General features: G+C 43.7%; 1 protein-coding gene across 2 annotated transcripts in view; it reads right to left on the bottom strand.

Moving 5' to 3' along the window:
• The window catches only part of TBC1D2B (TBC1 domain family member 2B), a 44,026-nt gene that overhangs the window by 3,854 nt on the left and 16,821 nt on the right, over positions 1-23,351 (bottom strand). For both annotated transcript variants that reach the window (XR_016282321.1, XM_089538126.1), the window contains exons 4-12: positions 17,850-18,010; positions 16,209-16,426; positions 15,500-15,892; positions 13,859-13,969; positions 13,225-13,418; positions 9,662-10,156; positions 7,551-7,668; positions 5,475-5,660; positions 3,014-3,135 (exon numbers count right to left, since the gene is read on the bottom strand). Coding sequence is in view for 1 of the 2 variants with exons in the window: in XM_089538126.1 (XP_089394252.1) it covers positions 3,014-3,135; positions 5,475-5,660; positions 7,551-7,668; positions 9,662-10,156; positions 13,225-13,418; positions 13,859-13,969; positions 15,500-15,892; positions 16,209-16,426; positions 17,850-18,010 (1,998 nt within the window). In the remaining variant the exon portion in view is untranslated. The remainder of the gene's footprint in view (positions 1-3,013; positions 3,136-5,474; positions 5,661-7,550; positions 7,669-9,661; positions 10,157-13,224; positions 13,419-13,858; positions 13,970-15,499; positions 15,893-16,208; positions 16,427-17,849; positions 18,011-23,351) is intronic.

Genomic DNA, 23,351 nt, shown 5'->3' with positions numbered 1-23,351 from the left:
AATGGCACAACATGTGTGTGTGTGTGTGTGTAAGCCTTGAAGTAGCCTGTCCATTTATGGTGACAATAAATTTCATAGGGTTTTCTTAGGCAAGGAATACACAGTAGTAGTTTTTGCCAGTTCCTCTCTCTGAAATATCACCTAACAGCACCTGGTGTTTGTTGTTGTTCCCTTGTCCAAGTACTAACCAGGGCTGACCCTGATTATCTTCCAAAATCAGTTGGGATCTGATGTCTTTAGGATATGCCTCTGCCTTAAGTCACCTGTTGACTTATGTTGGCCAGTGAATAGGGGTTTTTTAGTCAAGGAATCCTCAGAGGTGGTTTTGCCAGCTTCTTCCTCTGAAATATCGCCTACAGCACTTGGTATTCCCTAGCAGTCTTCCATCCAAGTACTAACCAGGGCTTCACCTCCAAGGTTGGTTGGGATCTGGTGCCTTGAGGATTTGCTTACTTGCTTTTAAACTGGGATGGGTTGAAATCCTGGTGCTGGCAAGTGCAGAGGCCCTAGGCTTGCCCCCCCCCCCCCCATGTGTGAACTCCCAAACATCACACAACATCCAGTAGTGAGGGGTTAAGTCTGCTCTTTCAGTGGAATTCAAAAAGGTATTCTTTCAAAGGACCAAAAGCAGGGTATAAATCCATGAAAGGTGGGAGGATGTTAAGAGCAATGGCCCTTTTTTGCTTCCCCTCTGAGATGCCTCAATTGGCATATGGCAATTAACCTAGCAGTTTGGCAAAGCATCCCCCACCTCCCAAATCCAACTCAACACAGTCTGCAGAATCAAATGCTCACCTGCTCCCAGCCTTTGGAATCTGCTGCAGATCTGAGACTTGGTGCAGGTTAATACAGAAGAACTATGACCCTGAGACATATTCAGCGCTCACTGGGCACTGCTAGTCTACAAAGGCAGCACTGCTTGTCCTTAATGTTTCCTTCTGTTTCACCTCCTTTGTTTATGCTGGAAAAATTCATCTACCAGAACTAAAAAGCAACAAGATATAACCTCCTGGCTCTTTTGTTTTAATCCAAATATTTCAAAAATACAGTTACATTTATTGATTTCTGTGTGTAATCTAATCTCACTCAGGTACTCTAAAATCCCACTGTAGTTGCCCATAAATCTTCTACTATTTAAACTACAGAAAAGGTTACATAGCTGTTTAAAACAATGACATGTGTGTAGAACTGGCAGTGGTCATGTACATGCTACACTAAATTTATTGATAAACCAAGGATGAAAGTGATTTTAAAGTGTATGATCAGAGCATGGAAATATTAACTTTTTGGACTCTCTGTGTGTGTGTGTGTGTGTTGTGTGACTTCAAGTCAGTTCTGTTTTTGGGGGAAATCATGGGATTTTCTTGGCAAGATTTGTTGAGAGGGGGTTTGCCACTGCTTTCTCCTGAGGTCAAGAGAGTGTGACTTGCTCAAGATCACCCAGCAGGTTTCATGGCCAAGTGCCCTATTGTTTAATACCTTAATCCCATAGTCAGCATGATCACAGGATTCTGGGAATTGTAAACCAAAGATTACCTCCAACCTTTGGGTGACACTTCCCCAAATTGACTACATGTCCCATGAACCCTATCCAGAAAATCCAGTGGCCATGACAGCTGGGGATGATGGGTGTTATGGACTAATAAATCTGGAGAATGCCAGCTTGGGGAAGTGTGGGTAGATCTGTCTGTCTGTGCCTTCAAATCACCTGTAGACTTATGGCAACCTCGTGAATTTAACATGGCTTTTTTAGGCAAGAAATATTAATAGGTGGATTTGCCAGTTCCTTGCGCTGAAACAAAGCCTCCAGGACCTGGTATTCATTGGCGGTCTCTCATACATGGTCTAATCAGAGCTGACCTTGCTTAGCTTCCAAGATCAAACAGGATTTGGTAGGAGATAGGAAAGGCTTGAGGCATAACCTAAACACCTAAAGCTGTAACTAATTTTGGTCACTAGGGGGCACTGCAATTCAGCAACAGAAGCTTCATCTCAAGAGTACTGTCCACTTTACTTGTGTCTTTGCTAGGCTAGTATTAACCAAACAAGGTCAAGGTTTTATCCTTCTTTTTTGGCCCTCAGGAAGAAAACAAAGCATATATTTTTATCTGCAAGGTACAAAGATGCACCACTCTATACTTTTTATTTTGGTAAGCATTTGTATCGTTAGCTCTGTTTTGAGGTTTTATTGGATAAATATGGTTGTCAGCAACCTGACGCACTAGAAGGTGTGGCCTGCATATTGTAAACAGAAAAAAAAACCTGGACAGTGCAAAAGGAGCTTGCTGCTAGTTTTCTCAAAGAGGAGGAGACTTTTTAGCTAACTTTGGCTTGAATGAAATCCCACAGTGCCACTCTTGGGAATGTAATTGGGCCCCAGGCCACCGAGCTGGCTTTTACATTAGCATACCCATCATTACATACACATGATCATCATAATCAACCCAACACATCCATGTTCGGAAAGTGACAGGAATACAAACATGCCACCTGCTCCCATCCTGTCCTGCCCAAGTTGTAGTTGCATTTCTAGCCTGTTCAGAGGCAAGAGGCCGCTGGAGAAAAGCCCCCTCTTAAGGGTGTTGCCGCCTCTATGAAATTCTCTTCAGGTACCAAACCTCAAGTTTTTCTGACAACAGATAAAAAACTTTTCAGCTGTTGGTTCAATCTGTTTAAAATACATCTACTTCTGCAGTAAGATTGCTTTCCATGTTAATTGTTTCCAACATAGTGCAAGATCCAGGAATCTTAGAACCAAAAGGTAGGGCTCAGGTTCATGTTTTTTAAAGCTGTCATTTCTTATGCGACTTAATAATACATAATTCTCTTACCTTGTTTTGAATTCTTTGCTTGACCCCTAAAACTCTTAAGCCTTCCCTTTTTATGTACAGAAGTGAGATTACTTTCTCTTAACCCATAGAATGAAGTGGATCAACTCAGAAACTTAAGCAGAATACAGCTGTGCTTCTTCCCCTTGCCTCCTGCACCAACAAGTAGTTTCTGGCATCCTTACCTAGCATCAAGGACTGTGCGAGTGAAGTATCTGAGGTACTTGAATATAGACATTGAGTCTTGCAGCTTTAAGATCTCCTCCTCTTTGTATTTAAAGAGTGCCAAAGCGAACCGGAAAATCACCTAAAACATTCAAAGAACAGGTTACCCCACAGAGCAAGAAATGTTTTTTTTTGTTTTTTTTTTTGTGGGTTTTTCAGGCTATGGGGCCATGTTCTAGAAAATTTTCTTCCTGACATTTCGCCAGCATCTGTGGCTGGCAACTTCAGAGAATGCTTTGCCTGGAAAAATTGGGTGTATATATACTGTGTGAGCCTGGGAATGCAGGAGTGATTTTCATGTGTCTTGTTCTGTGTTGATGGCTGGCCTCAGGCTGGGAAGCTAATGCAAAAGAGGATTAATGTCTGCTAATTGGTGATCATTATCTGCTGGGAAAGCCCCTGACTCTGAATGGTTTTCCATTTGCATTTGCCGAGTCCTTATTTTGCTATTCCTCAGGACTGGTAACCAAATTTTGTTCACTTTAAGGGTTTCTTCTTTCCGGTTGAAGTTATCCAGATGTTTGTGGATTTCAGTGGCTTCCCTGTGCATCCTGACATGGTAGTGGTTGGCATGGTCCAGAACTTCGGTGTTTTCAAACAGTATTTTATGCCCAGGATGGTTTGTGGCATGTTCTGCTACTGCTGATTTTTCTGGCTGGCCCAGTCTGCAGTGTCTCTCATGTTCCTTGATTCTGGTTTGCACACTGCGTTCGGTGGTCCCTATGTAGACTTGTCCGCAGCTGCATGATATGCGCTAAACTCTTCCTGCGGCTGTGAGAGGGTCTCTCTGGTCCTTGGCTGAGCAAAGCATTGGCTGGATTTTCTTCGTTGGTTTGTAAACCATTTGCAGGTTATGCTTCCTCACCACTTTGCCTATTCTGTCTGTGACTCCTTTGATGTATGGTAAAAAATACCTTCCCTTTGGGTGGCTGCTTGTCTTCACTTCTCTGGGTTTTCCTGGGCCTGGCAGCCCTTCTGATGTCTGAGCTGGAATAACCATTTGCCTGTAGAGCCTGGTCCAAGTGCTTCAGTTCATCTTCCAAGAAGTGGGGTTCGCAGATGCGTTTTGCTTGGTCTACCAGTGTTTTGACTGTGCTTCTTTTTTGTTCTGGGTGATGGTTGGAGTTCTTGTGCAAGTATCGGTCTGTATGTGTGGGTTTTCTGTATACTGTGTGACCCAAACGTTGGTTTGGTTTGCGGATGACTAGGACATCCAAGAATGGCAGTGTTCCTTCCTTTTCTTTTTCCATCGTGAATTGGATGTTGGGGTGGATGTTGTTCAGATGGTTCAGGAACACAGCCAGATCTCTTTCTCCATTGGTGAGGCAATGTTCGAACAGGGCTGTGTGACACCATGGTACTCATCCGACAGATTTTTCCAGACGACATCACAGCCCTGTTTGAACATTGCCTCACCACAAGCTATTTCCAGTGGGACAATGGATCCTACGAACAGAGAGATGGGGTAGTAATGGGAAGTCCTCTAAGCCCTGTGATAGCAAACTTTTACATGGAACACTTTGAAAAGCAAGCCCTGGAAACAGCACTGAAAAAGCACACAACTTGGTTCCGATACGTGGATGACACTTTCACCATCTGGAGCCATCCTGGGCATAAAATACTGTTTGAAAACACCGAAGTTCTGGACCATGCCAACCACTACCATGTCAGGATGCACAGGGAAGCCACTGAAATCCACAAACATCTGGATAACTTCAATCGTAAAGAAGAAACCCTTAAAGTGAACAAAATTTGGTTACCAGTCCTGAGGAATAGCAAAATAAGGACTTGGCAAATGCAAATGGAAAACCATTCAGAGTCAGGGGCTTTCCCAGCAGATAATGATCACCAATTAGCAGACATTAATCCTCTTTTGCATTAGCCTCCCAGCCTGAGGCCAGCCATCAACACAGAATAAGACACATGAAAATCACTCCTGCATTCCCAGGCTCACACAGTATATATACACCCAATTTTTCCAGGCAAAGCATTCCCTAAAGATGCCAGCCACAGATGCTGGCGAAACATCAGGAAGAAACTCTGGTAGAACATGGCCACATAGCCCGAAAAATCCACAAAAAACCATAGATGCCGGCCATGAAAGCTTTCGACTTCACAGAGCAAGACATGTTTGAAGATTCCTTACATGGGAGATTCCTTACATGAACTCAAAAGGGACACCAAGGCATCATTTCCCACCAAATGAAAACTCTACTCACCCTCTCTTCTGGCTTCTCCTGCCCACACTCCACTGAACTTAATGGGACTACCATGTTCCTAGACAACCCCCATTTATTTCTCAGTGAGGCTTTAGCAGGAGAAGTTCCTACAGCTCACATTGGGCTTATTGTTATTTCAAGCAGCAGGCTGCAACCCTGGATTATGAGGGCAAGGAAGTTTCCAGGGCGATGTCCCACATACCTTTGGTCCCTCGTAGAGGAAGGAGTCCCAGATCTTGAAGAGGACATCGCTGACCACGCTGTCTACAAACACGACAAGGAACCAGTTGAAGGTGATGAGTGAGTAGTCCACTCTGTAGTGCTCAAAGTGGGCATGGAGCCGAGGCAGCTTCTCACTCATCAGATCCTTGAAGACTCTCTGGTCGACCTTAGGAGAAGAAAGGGGACATTACTCAGGACTCAGCCTCTGCAGATATCAAGGAAGAGGTTGACTTAACTACCATGAATACTGAAGCATGAGATCCAGAAAAATACTTCCTTTGTAGAGAAATCATTCTCCTAGGGCTCTCCAGGTGTGACCAAACTGCAATTTCCGTCATCTCCAGTCATGCTGGCTGAGCTGATGGGAATTGGAGTTCAACAAGATCTAGAGGGCCACAGGTTCTTGGCCTGCTGTTGAATGAGCAGGCAGGCTCAGAAGCCAAGAGGACCAAAGTTTAGAGGAGAAAGCATGGCCCCATTTATCAATGAGAAACTGTGAAAACTGACACACTTACAGGTAATCCAATGTGCATTAAGTCTCCCATCCCACCTGCCACCCGCAAGGCTAGGGCTTGGGGGTCAAAGGACTCTAAACCAATGAGGGAAAACAGTTCTGTACTGTTCTGTAAACTCTGGGGCAACAGTTAGTGAACCAGTCTCACAGGGCTGCAACGGAAGGAGAAATGAGTGAGGAAGAGAATCCTAGAATCACAGAGCTGGAAGGGGCCTCATGGGCCATCCAGTTCAAACCCTGGTCAGTGTAGGATGTCCAGCTAGAGCATCTCTGGCAAGGAGCTGTCAAGCCTCTTTTTGAAGATGTCCAGCGAAAGAGACCCAACCACTTCTCTCTAGGTCCACTGCCAGACTGCTAGAATGACACAAGCTGTAATAAGCAGGGGGTGTGCAAATTGCAACCTATAGACTGTGTGTCACCCAAGGAGTTTAAAATATGCCCTAAATGCCTTCTAAAGAGCACAGTGGGCATTTTGCCTTTTTTTTAAATCCCAGGGTCATTCTAGGCCAAGGAGAGGAATTTAAAACAACAACAACCAGGAATTACAACAGGGAATGACCTCAGGTTACTTTCTGTTGCTAAAAAAGGCTACTCCTGGGCCCAAAATGGCTTGACAAAAATGACTCCCATGCTTCTTAGGGAGTGTTAGGGAGCTTTGGGGGGCAAAAGTGCTTTTTTGATGGGGGAGGGGGTGGCCCTCCAAGTTCTCTGGGGGTATAATGTGAGCCCCAGCAAATTGTTCACCTTGCTGCAGCATATAAACTCTGCCGAGCGAAGAAAAGGTCTTTTAAGAAAGCATTAATGAAGCGTGGGGGGGAGAGAACAACCTACCTAAAATGGAGGATTGATTTATTTTATGCAAATATTTCCATCCTGCCATTTATCACTTTTGTCATCTCATGAGGCTCTTCTGCCAAGTTAGTCCTTTTATGAGCAGAAAAAACTTTCCATCAGCAGAAAAGCACCTTCATCCACTATATCATATTAATATGATGGAAAGGTCAAAAGTAATTCCCATGTGGTTCTCAAATCAGCCCAGGGCCTTTATGCTTACTGTCCAGAAAAAGGACAGAGCCTATTAAATTCCTGCTGAGTACTGCCTGCACATTTTTTCCTTTGTTCCCTGTGTAAGAGGCCTATAAACCAAGTGATTACCCCCCCCCCCTTTTTTTTCCCTTTACAAAGTAAGGTATTTGGGTGAAAACTACCTTCAACTGTGGCTTTGTTTGGTTCACTTTTAATCTTGTTTCCATTCTTCATCTACCCCCTACCCCCATTTTCATAACTCTGTTCTCCTGCCTTTAATAAAATGCAGCTTAGTTCCATCTGCATATCTTTATGTCACTCCACACTTTGCTTGGCCTTTCAAAAGCAGTGGCTGTCCACAATTTTACATTTAGATGCTCACATCAAGGTTAGGTACTGTATGAAGGAAACCATAAGCCCTTCTGCCGGTTCCCCTCCTGCAAGGAGATGCAGTCTCATAAGCACCGCCCAGACCCCCATCCTGTCAGGAGCTGAGCTTGCTGGTACATACCATACCTGGGATCCTAGCAGAGTTTTAGTGTAATAGTCCCGGGGCATGAAGACTTCCACTATGGTAACAAGGCACCAGAAGGCATCCTCCTGCTCCAAGTAGAGAAGTGCAATTGCCACCAGCCTGAAACAGAAAAGCAGCACCCAAACTGGTCAGGAAAGATGCCAGTCAGGCAGCCATTTGAGCAACTGAATGGACCCAAAGCATTCATCTGAGCCCAATAGGCAATAAGCTTTCAGATGGTAAGCAGTCTATTCAGCAGGTAACAGTGCTGTCTTCACCACAGTTCTATGGCTAATACTTGGTCTGCCATGCTCTAAAGAAGAATTTTCTTTGTCTGGTTTGTATCTGGCTTCATCTAGTTCTCCTTCTTTGGAAGTTTTTAAATAGAGGCTGGATGGCCATCTGTTGGGGATGCTTTGATTGTGAGTTCCTGAATGGCAGAATGGGGTTGGACTGGATGGCCCTCAACATCTCTTCCAACTCTATGATTCTATGTGTCTATATGTGCCTTCAAACTGCCTGCTGTCGTATGGCGACCCCATTAATTTCCTAGGGTTTTCAAGGAGATAAATCAACTTCTCTACTAGTTCCATTAAAGAGAACAAAGGCCTGTTACAGACTGCCAAAATAAAGCTGCTTCAGGTCTCTTTGGAGGTATGCTATTTAAATGATGCATGGGTCCTAAGAGTCCAGAGGTCGCGCCAAAGCCACACTCCATTCCTAAGCACTGGAGTGCAGCTTTGGTGCAGCTTCCGGATTCTTAGGATGCATGCATCATTTAAACAGCATACCTCCAAAGAGACCCGAAGCAGCTTTATTTTGGCAGTTTGTAACAGGCCAAAGATACAAAAACAGAGAAGGGAGATTTAAAAAGAAGGTACAAATCTCTGAAGAAAACAAAGTTAGAAGGAAAAAGAATAAACTTTAGGAAGGCAGAAAAAGACTAAATTTGAGTAAGAATAAGAGGGGAAAATACCTTTAATTAATTAATATCTTGCCCTTTTCTCCAATAGGAGACACATATCAACAGAAAGAGAGATCACTCTGCCCTGGGCAAAGGAAGGGAAGGAAACTGGAAGGAAGGTCTGGAGGAAGCAGCTTATCAGGAAAGCTTTGGGTCACGCGATTCCTTGCCTCTGTCTGGCCAGTGATGGAAGCAACCCAAACTGTGTGGATTCATCCTTCTGCTGACCAGAGTAGGACACTGATGGGTGTCTGGGCCACAGAAGGGCAGCAAAGAATGCTGCTTTGCTCTTGCATTTTCTAGTGTGTGCTCTTGCAACAGGGCTGTAGAAGGCAAAATGAGAGCAGTGCCCTCCCAAATAAGAATTCTGCCCCAAATAAATTTTCCTACAGTCCCCCAATTTCTACCATTGTAGAGAGACACTGGAAACTCTTCTGTTTGTGGTTTTAGCATTGCCTTGGTTGCTCTGCCTGACCCTTTTCTTTGAATACTTAAACTGTAGTTGTAAAGGCTCAACTGACGTTTCACGTTACTACAGTGCTAGGTGTTTGTCCTCCAAATTTTCATTTGGAGGACAGAAATCTTATTTTAGCTTACAGTTGTAAACCGCTTAGACACTGTTAGTTCAGTATGAAGTGGTATATAAATGAAGCTGTTTGTTTGTTTTATTGGGGGGCAGAAAAAGGGAAAGTGCAAGGCAGTGCTCCCTACCACTGTGTTGCACTCTCCCTTTTTCTGTCCACCTCCTGCTCCAGCCCAGCTCCATGAAGAAAATGTTCCTCTTCCCCAGATCTGTCTGCTATGAAGAAACTATAGGCTCTTCTAAAAGCAGGCCATGCTGTGAAGCAAAACTCCTGGTTTCAAAGTAGAATTACATGTCTATATATCCACATTGTTAAGATAACTGACAGCACAATTCCACAAAACAAAAACAGGATTGCATGACATGGAATTAAATCAAAGCTCGTATAATAGTTCAAACTTAACTAAGACTGGATCTCTCCCCCTCATGCACATGCACACAGATACATACACTCCCCTCCATGCTGGATGTGTAAGATCAGCTGTTAACACAAGCCATCGCCCCACTCACAAGTGACCAACTAATTCCTGGCATGAAATTATGACATTTAAGAGAGTGCCTTCTACCTGTTTAGACCCTGGCAATATCCTATGTCTGGATTCCGCCAAGAAAAGGCAAGCAACACATTCCGCAGCTTCTGGATGCCTTCAGATGTGGGAGAGGAGTAATGCTTATTGTTGGGCAAAGTCCGCAGCAGGTCAAGCTCAATCTGCTTGGAGGCTGGGTTCTGTTTCTTGAGGGCATTCTGGAGCAGGCCTTGGAAGTAGCCTGGGTCTGCACTGTCTTTGAACTTCTTCACGTGGAGCCCGACACACCATTTCCATATCTGGGAGCGATGGGTGTGTGGGATCCCAGAGCGAATGAGATTCTTCAGTTCCAGGGAGCGCATCATCTCCCTGTTCACAGTGCCAGCCAAGTAATTTTCCCACTTCACCCCTGTGGACATCTCCTGGTGCTCAGTAAGGGACAGGGATTTCAAGTCCAAGGCCCGCACCTTCGCAACCAGCTTCTCTTCCTCATCGTCCTCAGGGACTGTTTGGAAGCCATAAATATCATATTCACTGTAAAAAAAAAAGTGGCATCTGAAATTGTAAAGGTTAATTTCCAGACACTCTGGGGGCTCATCTTTTTGTTCTGGACTAGTCCCCTGAAAACCTCTCCAAATCTCAATTCAGCCCTTGAGCTTCAAAAGATTCCCCACCCTTGCCTTTAGGGATTAGATTACATCTCTACCCATCAAAAGACTCTTTATCATATCTTGTAACATCTAACCAGAGTAGCCATATCCCTAATTTAACAGTCTGCTGACTGTACAAATAAAATCGACAGATCCCCCACATTTAGGGTTGCCATAACCTGGCAGGGGGCGGGGCAATCCCGGGTTTTGACCACTAGGGGGCGTCCCTGTCACAGGTCAAGGAGGTTGCCTTTGCTGGCCCTTGCAGAGCTGCACGCAGGGCTAATGAGGAGGACTTCCTGAGGCTGGGGCTGAACAGCCCGCCCCTTCTCCAGGCCTGAGCCTGTGAGCACTGGCAGGGGGCGGGGCTGTTCCAGCCCCAGTCTGCCCCCATTGGCCAGGCAGGCTCCGGAGGAGGAGCTCCTCCTCTGTTGGGCTGGGCTGCAGCCAGCGGGGAAAGGAAAGGGCCATTTCCTTTGCCCTTTTTTGGCGCGGGGGGGGAGGAGGAGGAGGAGGAAGTACTGGATGTATTTTTAAACTGTATTTTTAAAGCGCATTTTTAAACTGTATCTTTAAAGTGCATTTTTAAAAGTGCATGTTTTAAAGTGCATTTTTAAACTGTATTTTTAAAGTGCATTTTTAAAGTGCATTTTTAAACTGTATTTTTAAAGTGCATTTTTAAACTGTATTTTTTATTATAAAAATTTTCATATATATACAAAAAAGTCAAAAATACATAATCAAAACAGAAACACAAGATAAGGATTAATCAAGTATACTATACTCCATCTTCTTGTTCTCTCTATAATTACATCTTATTGCTTCTTGTATCTACTTTATAATCTTACTTTACTTATCACTTCCTAAGGCTACTACCAAATCCTCCATTTTGTCTCTACTCAAACTACTAACTCTCTCTAATATTTTTAATCTTATCAATCAGATCCAATCCACATAGAAACCGGTGCTTGGAATGTATTCTACTCTTCGTCTATATTCTTATCCACCCCTAGGCTTGTTACCCCACTATAATACCACAATATATTGTTATATTTCAAAACACAATTGCATTATATTTTGTTTTTCTTTCTGTAAGTATTCCTTCCAGGGGTTCCATACTTCATAGAACGTATCCAAGGTACCTTTACCTACTATTGTAGTCAGCTTTTCCATTTCGCAAAATTCCATGACTTTATTCCATTTTTAAAGTGCCTTTTCTGTGTATTTTTGGTGCTTTTAATGCTAACAATTCTCCCTTGCTTTGACAATGATAGTGTGGTGATGATGATAATGATCTGATATGAGTCAGCTTCTGAAGCTGAGAGAGTGTCACCTTCCAAAGTGTGGTTTTGGTGTATTTTTTGTGCTTTTAATGCTAACAAGTCTCCCTTGTTGTGACAATGATGGTGATGATGATGATGGTGATATTGATATCAGCAAGCCTTTCAGGCATGGCCAATGTTAGTAGCTCTGATTTTTACAAACTCATGCGCAGTGAAGAAAAACCAAAGTCTCTTGACCAAGTACACACTTCTGAGAAGTACACTTGGTGCAAGAAACCTGAAACGGCAAATCCACTTCTTGTGAAACCACCTTGACATGTTCAATATGCATAGCCATGTTAAACTATGCTAAGTGTTAAACCCAAGGGGTTTGGTTATGCAATAAGCCTCTGAAATATGCAAGAGACCATGTTCATTAAGGCCATGTGAAATGCCCAAATGTGCTGTCATGTGTGTTTTGGAATGGAGGGGGGTGATTTGGGCAGAAAGGGAAGTCCATTTCTGCCATCTGTCTAGGAATAATGCCCAAATGTCCTCCATTTTGAGCATGCCTAAGAAACATGCATTTATATTAACATATTTTAAAAAGCATCAATTTTTCCGTGTGTCCTCCATTTTTAAAAACTGTGTCCTACATTTGAAAATGTTGTCCTACATTTGTCCCGGTTTGGAGGTCCTGACTTATGGCAACCCTACCCACATTGGAAGCGCTGATTTGCAGAGGTAAGCATGCAGCTCAAGGCGATGTTACAAAGAACGTGGCTACTCTGCAGCCTGCCTTTTCCAGCACTGCCTTTCCAAGTAGCTGCCACTGATTTATCTTCATTTTTGTTTGCCATTTCCTCATTTTATAATTACGGGATTATTAAGTTAAGCACTTACAAAGCGATTAAACAACAGACATGTTCTGAGTAAGAAAGCATGTCTGATTGGGCAAATGTTGACTGAGATAAAACGCTGGTACACTTACCCCAGCAAAAGGTTTGTTCTAAAAGCAGCAATGGAATCAGGGAGTGGGAGGGTTCTTACTGGTCAATTAATCCAGCCTCATGATTAAGGTAGGAAGTCCTAGCCCAGGAGGGAACTATTGCTGTGCAGTAGATCAGCACATTCCAGCAACAACATGGGAAGACTGCCTGTGGCCTTTTTATTCTTTTTAGAGTCCAACTCCCATCATCCCTGATCCCTGGCCCTGCTGGCAGGAACACAAATCAGAGTCTAATAACGTCTGGAGGGCCACATGTTACCTCTCTCCACTTTACACTAGTATCTTTGTTACTGTTCCAACAATTCTAGGGTGATGCTACTATTATCCTAACAAATGTTAAGCTAGTATTATTCTGCCTGTTTTCACTGTTTGTTTTTAAATTATTTTAAAAAGCATTTTTAGTTTGTTTTTAAAAGTTTCTATCTATATATTGCTTTACACTTTTTTTTATTTGTTGTGTATTGCTTTGGGTGCTCTGGAAGGCTGAGAAAATATATAAATGCTTTAAATCCATCCCTCCATCTATTCATCCAGGACACTGGTTGAATTCACAACTGCAGTGGATTTACAAAGATTTCTCATTTTACTTTCTTTGCAGCTGTGCTCTAGTAACTCTTGGGGGAAATGAAGCGGTGTTGTGAAGTTACACCAGGTATAAAGTTATCAAGAGCATGCATTTACCTGACCATGTGAGGTTTGAAGTAAGTTTGCTCTGGGTGCTCACTAGTGTCCACTCTTAAGGCATCTTCCAGAAGCTGGGCAACAACATCATCATGAGGATTCTGTTCCTCTGAGCAAACTGGGGTCTTCATTTCTTGAAGCAAAATCAGGTACTTACTTTCCGTTTGACAGAGTTTGGCTTCTAGGCTTGTATACTGCACAAAATACACCAAGATACTGTTTCAATCAGGCATCTGAAGAAACATTTTTGTGATGTACAGTCAGGCATTTTAACTTACTCATGACCGGTGTGTGGGGGCGAGTGTGTGCATGTGAACAGTTCATTTAACTATATCTCATGAATAATATCACAGTTCCCAACAATAACCAGGACTTGTGGTACCACAGCAAAACAGACAGTATTATGTTCTTCTTTCTATAAACCAAGAATGGTCAAGAGTAATTTCTTAACCTTGAAAGCAAAATGCTAGAACTGTGTTCATACTGCATTGCCTGTAACAGATATTATACAATGTGATACACTCATTTCGGCTTGAAAAATTAATTTCTGGTACAACATTTTTTAAAACTTTCTCTTATTTGAACTTCAGACATTTCATGAAAATGAAAGGTTCAAAATGACCAGCTGTCTGACCTTTGCCATCAAGTCTCTTTCTCGGTTTTCAGCATTTCTTCGTAAGGCAGAAAGTTCCAAGATCTCCTTATTTAAAAATTTATTCTGGGTTTTATAACCCTGAAGACTGTCCTGTCAACAAAACAAGAACTGGATGAATACAGAAATACAGTACTGAAAACAAACAACAAAATAAAAGGAATCCAGAAGTGCAGATAGTTCCAACAACTACGTCACTTCAAACACTGAATCTCTTTCCAGAATTAGGGAGCAAAAAAGCCACTTGTGACAGAAAGCTGTAAGTAAGAATTCTCTTTTAAATAATTTGCTACAGAATTTTCTTCAACTGATTTTGCTTTAATTCAATACTTTAATTTGGTCCTTTGAGTCCATTGGTTGTCAATTAAGGCAGCGTCATTCTCTTTCACATTTCTAATAGTAAACTATACATGCTCCCATGCAACTGATTAACACACACAGTGCCACACAATCACCTGCATATTTCTGTTCCATAAACCCTTTCAGTTTTCATCACCTGCTGGAATGCAAAAATCAAGGTTCACATCATATCTCAGCTGAGATGCACTGGCACGGTTTGGCAATCAAGAGTATCGCCACAGGTTCACATACTTCGTCCTCTCTTACGCACACATTCACTCCTGTGTGTCCTAGTTTGTGCCAACTACAGCTTGCAGTGGCTCCCAAATTAGCAAGCTATAGATAGTGCCTTGCTTTCAAACCATGGTACAAGGTGATTTTGCAAAATTTGAAGGCAAGATGCCAGCTCTAGTTTGCCAACACAGGTGTCATGGCAAATCACAATTAGCAAAAGAACACAACAAAAACAAAGCAAATGCCAATAAAAGATGACAGAATTCACATGCAAGAAAAGAATGAAAGAACCCATGAGGACACCTGAACTGAGTCTGTAAGTTTAACTTCCCCATTTGTATTTGCTGTCATGACTCCCAGCCAAGGTAAGCTGTAAACAACTATTCTCTGAAAGAGCCACGGTTATAAGAATTCAATGGCGGGATACAAACCACCGCTTTGCGGCGCTTCCCCGCCGCCGCCGTTTGCTCCGTGCGGGAGCTGCAGCAGCCAAACCGCGCGGCTCCCACGCAGAGCAAAAAAGAAGCTCCATTTCGGAGCTTCTTTTTGCGGCGCCTCTATGATGTCGCGAGGTGCCGCTGGCGCATTCGCGACGTCATAGGCGCCGCGACACGTCTGGACGCTATGTGTCCAGTACGTAAAGATGGCGGCGCCCATGTGGAAGGGGCGCCGCCATCTTGTACGTATAGGATACGTACTAGGGTTAGGGGGTGCGGAAGCACCGCCCCTTCCTAACCCTAGTACGTATCCTACACGTACTATATGGCGGTTTGTATCCCGCCTTTATCTTGTCATGGAGACACACATGCCATAGTTACTTGAGCAAGTGGGAATAAGAAACATGACAAAAGCATCTTTCAGTGGCTTTTTAAAGTCTGTCGTGTAGTGGATGCTTAGGAAAGGTACAAAGGAGATCCTTGGGAGATTAAATCAGCCATAACTCAAAGAGTTATGTGGAGGAACTTCCCCCCTGCCACCTGAAATAACACAAAAACTGCTTGTGCAAAAGAAAGCCTGACCACTTGCATCCCAGAAGCTCCAGGCCCATACTTTCAATCTGTCGAGCTCCTGGAGTTCTCTGTTCATGGAGGAAGACAAGGAGAGCTGGGCGGATCCACCCTGAGACGACGCCTGGTCCTCGCATTCGCTCAGCTCCCTGGACAGTTTCATGATCACCTCGTCCTTGGCTTGGATGGTCTCCATGAGCATGCTGAGCTGCTCATTGAGCTCGCCCACTTTGCTCTTCAGGTTCTTGACTTCCTGCTGCAGGCTGTCCTTTTCCAGAGTCAGTTTTTCCAGCTGGTTGTTGAGGCCTAAGATTTGATTGTCCTTCTGGTGAAGCAGCTCCAGCTTGTCTTTTGGACCCCCATCACAGAAGCGCCCTGCAAAGTATTTGTCATACTGGGAAGACCTGACGGTCTGCTGCAGAAGCCGCACAAGTTCCTATAAGGTAAAAAAGAACAGATGCTGGGTGCTAGGAAAGAGTGAATTCTAAAGGACATGAAAATGATGACACTGTTTAAATACTTGAAGGGGTGTCATACTGAAGATGAAGCAAGGGCCCAAAACAATGGATGCAAGCTACGGGAAAAGAGATTCCACCTCAACATTAGGAGGAACTTCCTGACAGCTATTCAATGGTGGAAGACACTCCCTCGGAGAGTGGTGGTTTCCTTCTTTGGAGGTTTTTAAACAGAGGCTGGATGGCCATCTGTCTCTCTCCTGCTACTCTTCTTCATTGGCATGCAAGACCAGTTACCTTTTGGCTAGACAGTTCCTTCTTGAGCCCCTCCAACTCCTCTTGTTGGCTTTGAAACTTCAGCTGCATCTCAGTAGCAAACTTGTTTCCATTCCACTCCATAGGAGAAGACTCCATGCTGTTCCGGTTTTTGCTGGTTCCAATAATTTCTTTCAGAGGACGCCTGGCTTTGTGTGGAATGCGGCCAAAATCAAATGGAAAGGTTGAACCAGTCACACCTGTAGAAGGAGATACAAATTTTCCTAGTTCAGATCAAACTGACCTAATTTTCAGTTAGTTACACTACATGCCTGCACTTGATCACCAGTCCAAGGCAGAACCAAATAAAAACATTTTCAGGTTGCTTAACTGTAAGTCGCTTTATGTTTCCTTTTTAAATACTGAAGCAATGAGACCAGGCATAGTCATGATAGCATTATATTACAAAACAACAAGGATTTGAACCAGTGAAGCCCAAATTTCCTTCTCCAGAACAATCACAAGACATTGCAAAGAATTCTTATCATTCGGAAGACCTTCCAAATTTAGAGAATGTATTCAGGAGAAGCCATGTTGGCCGTGCAGCAAAATACAACCTAAATGCACATTGCAGTGATATCTTTTTTTGTCCAACCAATAGGGGCAAAATACATTAGGCTAGCTTCTAGAGCTCACTGGCTTCATTAGGCAAGATATTTAAAATAATATTGGAGAAGAAAACTAACAGATTAAGATCAGTTTCTAAGAGGAGAGGTGCTGGTGTGGGAAGAGACCACATTGGGAAAAGTTTGGACAATCACGTCTTGCCTTATTAAGCCAAAATATGAAGAAATCCTTTGCTTGGTTTGCAGCCATCTCATGGTGGGAGCAAAAGAACTACGAAGTTTTCAATTAACTACCCTTTGCCATTTTGTCTGAAGTAGAAAACTGCAGTTAACAGCTTTAGAAAAAGTGAGGCTATTAAACCATAGTCAGAAATTTAACATCAGGCTTTTTTCCAGATTTGCTACTCAGAGTTTCTACATTCAGAAAGATCACCAAATGAAGACTTCTTGATTTGTTTGCTTGCTGGAAGGGAGGCACAAAAGGGCTGCATGCACAGTTGAGCCAAGTCAACAGAATGTGGTCAAGTGTTGGCTCTTTCCAAAGAAGACCTGGGCCTTCTGATGCAACAATCCCAGCACAGGAAGGAGCTGTACTGCTGGAACAGCTCCAGCTGCAAACATGAGCCTGGGAAGAGACCTTCAGGGAAGATGCCAGAAGAGAAACCATACTGGGGTGCAGACTTTTATCTTGGGAGTCTCAGGCCTGTTACAGACAGCCAAAATAAAGCTGCTTCGAGTCACAGTGGAGGTATGGTGTTTCAATGATGCATGCGTCCTAAGAGTCCAGAAGTCGCACCAAAGCCATGCTCCAGCCCTAAGGACTGGAGCGTGGCTTTGGTATGGCTTCTGGACTCTTAGGACACATGCATCATTGAAACACCATACCTCCACTGTGACTCGAAGCAGCTTTATTTTGGCTGTCTGTAACAGGCCTCAGAATAATGGTCACTCCACATCCATAGGAAAGGGTTTGAAGTGGCCTGTGCCAGCAGTCTGTAAATAAAAATACCTGTAGTTTAAAAACAGAAACTACTGAGGCGTGAAAATCCTTCAGCACCTTTGCTGGGTTCAGCTGCAAGCTTCCTCTTCTCCTCTTGAGCCATTGATTCCTCCAAATCCTTTGAAGTGGGATCCAGCATTTCCCATTCCTCAGTATAGAAAACACTCTTGCGGTTTTCACTGCTTCCTTTTCCAGTTCTCAGTGAAGATACAGAATTCCTGTACAGTACAGAAAGTAAAAAATTTTATGCTAATGTGGTTTTACATCCTGAAGACAAGGTAATTATTTTGCAATCTTTATTCAAACAAATGTTGTGTGTCATTTAAAAAAAAGCATAGTTGCTGCAGAGATAATGGAAGACAAAGCAGTCATATTTCCAAGGTCCATTTTCTACTGCTTCCAAACTCCTTCAGAGCAGGAAACCTCGGAGTATATCACATGGAGGTTTTTGGGGATTTTTGGGGCGCAGATCCGACGTGACTGCCGGTCCAATGATGCGGATTCACGTCATAATGTGAATGTGTTATCAGACACGATTCCTTTCTATGGGTGCTCCTTCCGTGGCGCTTCCGCAGTAAATCCAAAGTGACTCCTCATTTTGGTGAAATCAGAAAAAAAGTGAACTTACAGAATTCACATTTAAGCTCACTTCAATTTCACTCTGAATTGGTCTGGTGTGGAAGATCACTCCAATGTCGCCCCCCTTGGCCCCCTGGTGTGGTAATAATAATAATAATAAATTTTATTTGTGTTTCCCCGCCTCTCCCATTGGATTGAAGTGGGGTTACAGACTAATTAAAAAACCATTACACAATCTCATAAAAACAAAATAAACTCCAATATAAAATTCTACAAACTCTATGGATAACATACAGCAGGGTAAGGCAGGGAATCAATCGCATCGAAAATACTATTCATTCTACAGAGGGGAAGGCTTGACAAAAGGTTTTGAGTCTCTTTTTAAATGATTCCAGGGGGTTCATAAGACGGAGCTCCTCAGGAAGACTATTCCAGATCTGCGGGGCTGCTACAGAAAAAGGCCATCTGGGATGTGGAGACATATCTGGAAGATGGTATTTCCAATGGGTTCTTCCTGGATGTTCTAAGTGTGCGGGGCGGATTATATGGGGAGATGCGGTCCCTCAAGTAACTCGGGCCCAAGCCATGTAGGGCTTTATAGGTAATAACCAACACCTTGTATTGCACTCGGAAGCAAATGGGCAACCAGTGGAGATCTTTCAAGATAGGTGTTATATAGTCAAACCTGGATGCACCGGTGACCAACCTGGCTGCCATGTTTTGTACTAACTGAAGCTTCCGGGCTTGGTACAAGGGTAGCCCCATGTAGAGCTCATTACAGAAGTCTAAGTGAGAGGTTACCAGGGCATGTACCACAGTTTCAAGGTCCCTTTGGCCCAGGTAGGGTCGCAGCTGGCGTATCAACCGAAGCTGATAGCAAGCACTTCTGACCGTCACATCTACTTGAGATGTCAACTGCAGGGACGAGTCCATAAATACTCCTAAGCTACGAACTTCGTCCTTCAGGGGAAGTGTGACCCCATTCAGGACAGGTGGATAAATTTCCTTCCCCGGGCCTGGGGAACCTATCACTAGTACTTCCGTTTTCTTTGGATTCAGACTGAGTTTGTTTTCCCGCATCCAGCCCATTACCGACTTCAGGCAGGCATTCAGAGGAGAGACGCCATCCTTAGACACTGCAGCAGTCGGAGACACAGAGAAGCATATTTGGGTGTCATCGGTGTACTAATAACACCGCGCCCCATACCTCCGGATGATCTCTCCCAGTGGTTTCAGGTAAATGTTAAAGTGGGGGACAAAATAGCTCCCTGAGGGACCCCAGATGTTAGTTCCCTCTTAGAGGAGCAAGTGTCCCCCAACTGCACCTTCTGGAGTCTGCCTGAGAGATAGGAACGGAACCACTGTAACGCAGTGCCCCCGATGCCCAGCTCCCTCAGGTGTTCCAGAAGGATACCGTGGTCAATGGTATCGAAAGCCGCTGAGATGTCCAAAAGCACTAACAAGGTCACACTTCCCCTGTCGATGCCCAGACGGAGATCATTGACTAAGGAGACCATGGCAGTCTCAACTCCATATCCCGATCTGAAGCCAGTTTGAAATGGGCCCAGATAATCGGTTTCATCCAAGACTGCTTGGAGTTGGAAGGCAACCGCTCTCTCAATCACCTTACCTAAATGTAATACAATGTGCACTCACTCCGCTTTGCGTGAATCTGCATCATGTGACTTGCCTTGGATTCGATTCCCCTCGATTCGGAAGGGCAACCAGTTGTGATAAAACATTCACGTTACGACGTGAATTCGCATAGCTGAACCAGGAGTCACCTCGGATCTGAGCTCCAATAACCTCTGTGGGATATACTCCCTAGTTAAAGAAGGTGACCACACGGAAAAGTTTTCCAAAGTTTGCCAAAACATATTTAAGCACTGAACTTGTACCTTCATCATGTTAAAATGAGTTCTCATGAGGCTGTACCACATCACAGAGAGGCACAGCAGACCAGTATACTTTGCTGTCTGCATTAATGTCTCAGTTCTGATGCTCCTTCTCTCCATACACCAGATTCACATGCATTTTTTCAGTTTCTTGAGCAGTGCAAACTTTCATTTGCAGCAACCTATATGGTTTGTCTTTGCCCTTCAAACTAAAATTTGAACCCAAATGGAAGATGTTGGGGGGAGGGTCAGGGTGAGAGGCTTGACTCTATAGCTTATTCTCTAGTTCTTCAACAGTACCTAAGATGCTTAGAAGTCTTGCAATGTTTTTAAAATTAAACTGAAAACCAAGATTCATCAAAGTACTATATTCTATACAAAAAACAAGCTTGGCAAATTAATCCCTATAATCCACATGTTTGCTGTTGAACTACAAACTGGAAGCCCTATCGTAATTTCAAGTCTGTATTCAACATGGCAAAGTCACTCTTCTACTTCTAAAAAGTATACAAAGCAGCAGTACAAAAATCGGGACTTCTAAACAGTGAAAAAACTTATTAAAGGACAACTTCATAAAGACTACATATGAGGGATCTAGACAAAAGAGGCAAAATGTACAACTGGTTAACTCCATGCTTAAAGTAAAAGTTCAAGTTGCAAAACTTCAGGCTGGGATTACAGCACTCAGAGTTTACTGGAGTACAGCATACTTTTAAAGACAGGCTGTTTTCCAGCTCCACAGAGTTTCCAGGGGGTTTACCAGGAGGGATGAGCTCTAAGCAATCATGTGCTCCAACAAACAAAACAACCAATGTTTCCTCATTTGGCACACATGATGCCATATATATGCGAAGCATGCTCTTGATAAGAGCAATCACCCTTTTCACTCCGCATCTGTTACGGATTTCTTACAACTGCTCAGCAGCTGTTACAACATATGAAGGCAGCCTTATCGTTTAGTTCTCCACAGAGAAACATCCAGAGCATGTGACAAAACTGCTGCATTTCTGAAGGAGAAGGCCTGATACTGTGGGGAAACAGCAAAGAAGGGGGAACTCAGTACAGTCAGATGTTGCTCATAACAGTTGCTTCTGCTACTTTAGTCAGATCATGAGGATTTCCTTTACCAGGTCTAAAGAAAGAGGCAGCAGCCTCTCCCCTTGCCTTGCCAACCAAGGAGTGCAAATCCCATGCCGACAAAAAATATTAACAAAGATGTCGGATGACTATCTTGTGCCCTACACAGCAGGGAAGGAATGATGTGGGGGCCAGTGACCTGTGTCCCATCTGAAAACCCTCAGGCCACAGTAGTTCCAAATTCCTCTGTTTTCCTCTACAGTCTGTCTCAAAGTGGTGACAAGAAGTGATCCCACATCATTTCATGTCACCATTTTGAGAGGGACTGCAGGGGAAAATGGGGATATTTGTGGGTAGTACAGAGTTCTGGGGTGTTTATGGAGGATGAGTGGGGATATTTTTATATGCTTGGGGGATTTCTTCATGATTGGAGGCAGGAATTGCCCCAAATCACACTGAGACATGAGGACTTGGGGGCCCACAAAAGAGGGTTCCACTATGCCCGCTCCTCACAAATTACTCACACAACCAGTAAGGCACATGTCAACACAAACTGGCACCTGGTGCTGAAGTGCCTTTGCTTAGTTAATATTTACCTTTATGGTTCAGTGTTACATCTGAAGCGGATCTTAGGGTTAAAAGTATTTAAATCAGGAGCACAACACTCAAAACTGTCACATGGGAGAAATAGCTGTAGAAGAAGACATGATTCAGAGCTTTCTATGAACTGTTTACAAGGGTGAGTCCAGAAGCCACAGGGGACATTTTCAGTGGTCAAACTGAGAAGCACAGTGGAGACCTTAGAGAGTATTTGGAACTGTAAGCCCAGCATTATTATTCTTTTAAAAGCCTTTCTGTGCAACTCAATAGTGGGACTGGGGTTGGGGTGGGTGGGAAGGGGGAAATATCAGTCATACTCACTGAAGTGACCAAAAGGATGTGGGTCTAATTTTTCCAGAGCTACCAAGGCAACCACTGGTGTGCATATGCGCTGGTCTATAATTATCTGGAAAAAGAACTAGGAGATGCAGCCTTCCAAGTACTGAAGTGTCTGTCACCCCTTGGAAATGGACCCATCTATGCTGAAGCCATACAGAAAGCGTTCTGTTCCAGGGCAGCCTTTCAGAAGCCATGAAAGGCTACTGAGCATGGATTGTTGAGAAAGGAAATATGAAAGAACCAGAGGTCAGACAAGACAGGGCTGTTGCCAAAAGCTGGCCAAGGTCAAAACAGTGATTTCAGCCGCTCAGCGGGCCTTGCAATGGTTACAATATGCCTTTCAAAAGGAGAATGCACAAAGGCTGAGGTGTCTTTTTGCACTTGTAGCAAAATCTGTGTTTCAACTATCTGTGTTCTGGATCTTTTAAACATGAGTCATCAAAGCAATGGAGTTCGTGTGTCTCTTCCAAAGGACAAAAGAAAAAGCTAACAAAATGAAATTCAACACGGAGAAATGTAAGGTACTGCACTTAGGGCAGAAAAATGAAATGCACAGATATAGGATGGGCAACACCTGGCTGAATGAAACTACATGTGAAAGGGATCTGGGAGTCCAAGTAGACCACAAGTTGAACATGAGTCAACAGTGCGACGCAGCAGCTAAAAAGGCCAATGCAATTTTAGGCTGCATCAATAAAAGTATAGTGTCTAGATCAAGGGAAGTAACAGTGCCACTGTATTCTGCTCTGGTCAGGCCCCACCTGGGATACTGCATCCAGTTCTGGGCACCACAATTTAAAAAGGATGTGGAAAAACTGGAGCATGTCCAAAGGAGAGCGACTAAAATGGTGAAGGGTCTGGAAGCCATGCCCTATGAGGAACGACTGAGAGAGCTGGGGCTGTTTAGCCTGGAGAAGAGAAGGTTAAGAGGTGATATGATAGCCCTGTTTAAATATTTGAAGGGATGTCATATTGATGAGGGAGCAAGCTTGTTTTCTGCTGCTGCAGAGACTAGGACCCGGAACAATGAATGCAAGCTACAGCAAAAGAGATCCCACCTCAACATTAG

Source organism: Sceloporus occidentalis, unplaced genomic scaffold (genome assembly GCF_023333645.1).
Source record: "Sceloporus occidentalis isolate IW3139 unplaced genomic scaffold, rSceOcc1.0.p SCAF_9, whole genome shotgun sequence".
Classification (NCBI taxonomy): Eukaryota; Metazoa; Chordata; class Lepidosauria; order Squamata; family Phrynosomatidae; genus Sceloporus; species Sceloporus occidentalis.
This window is presented reverse-complemented; position numbering and strand designations above follow the sequence as displayed.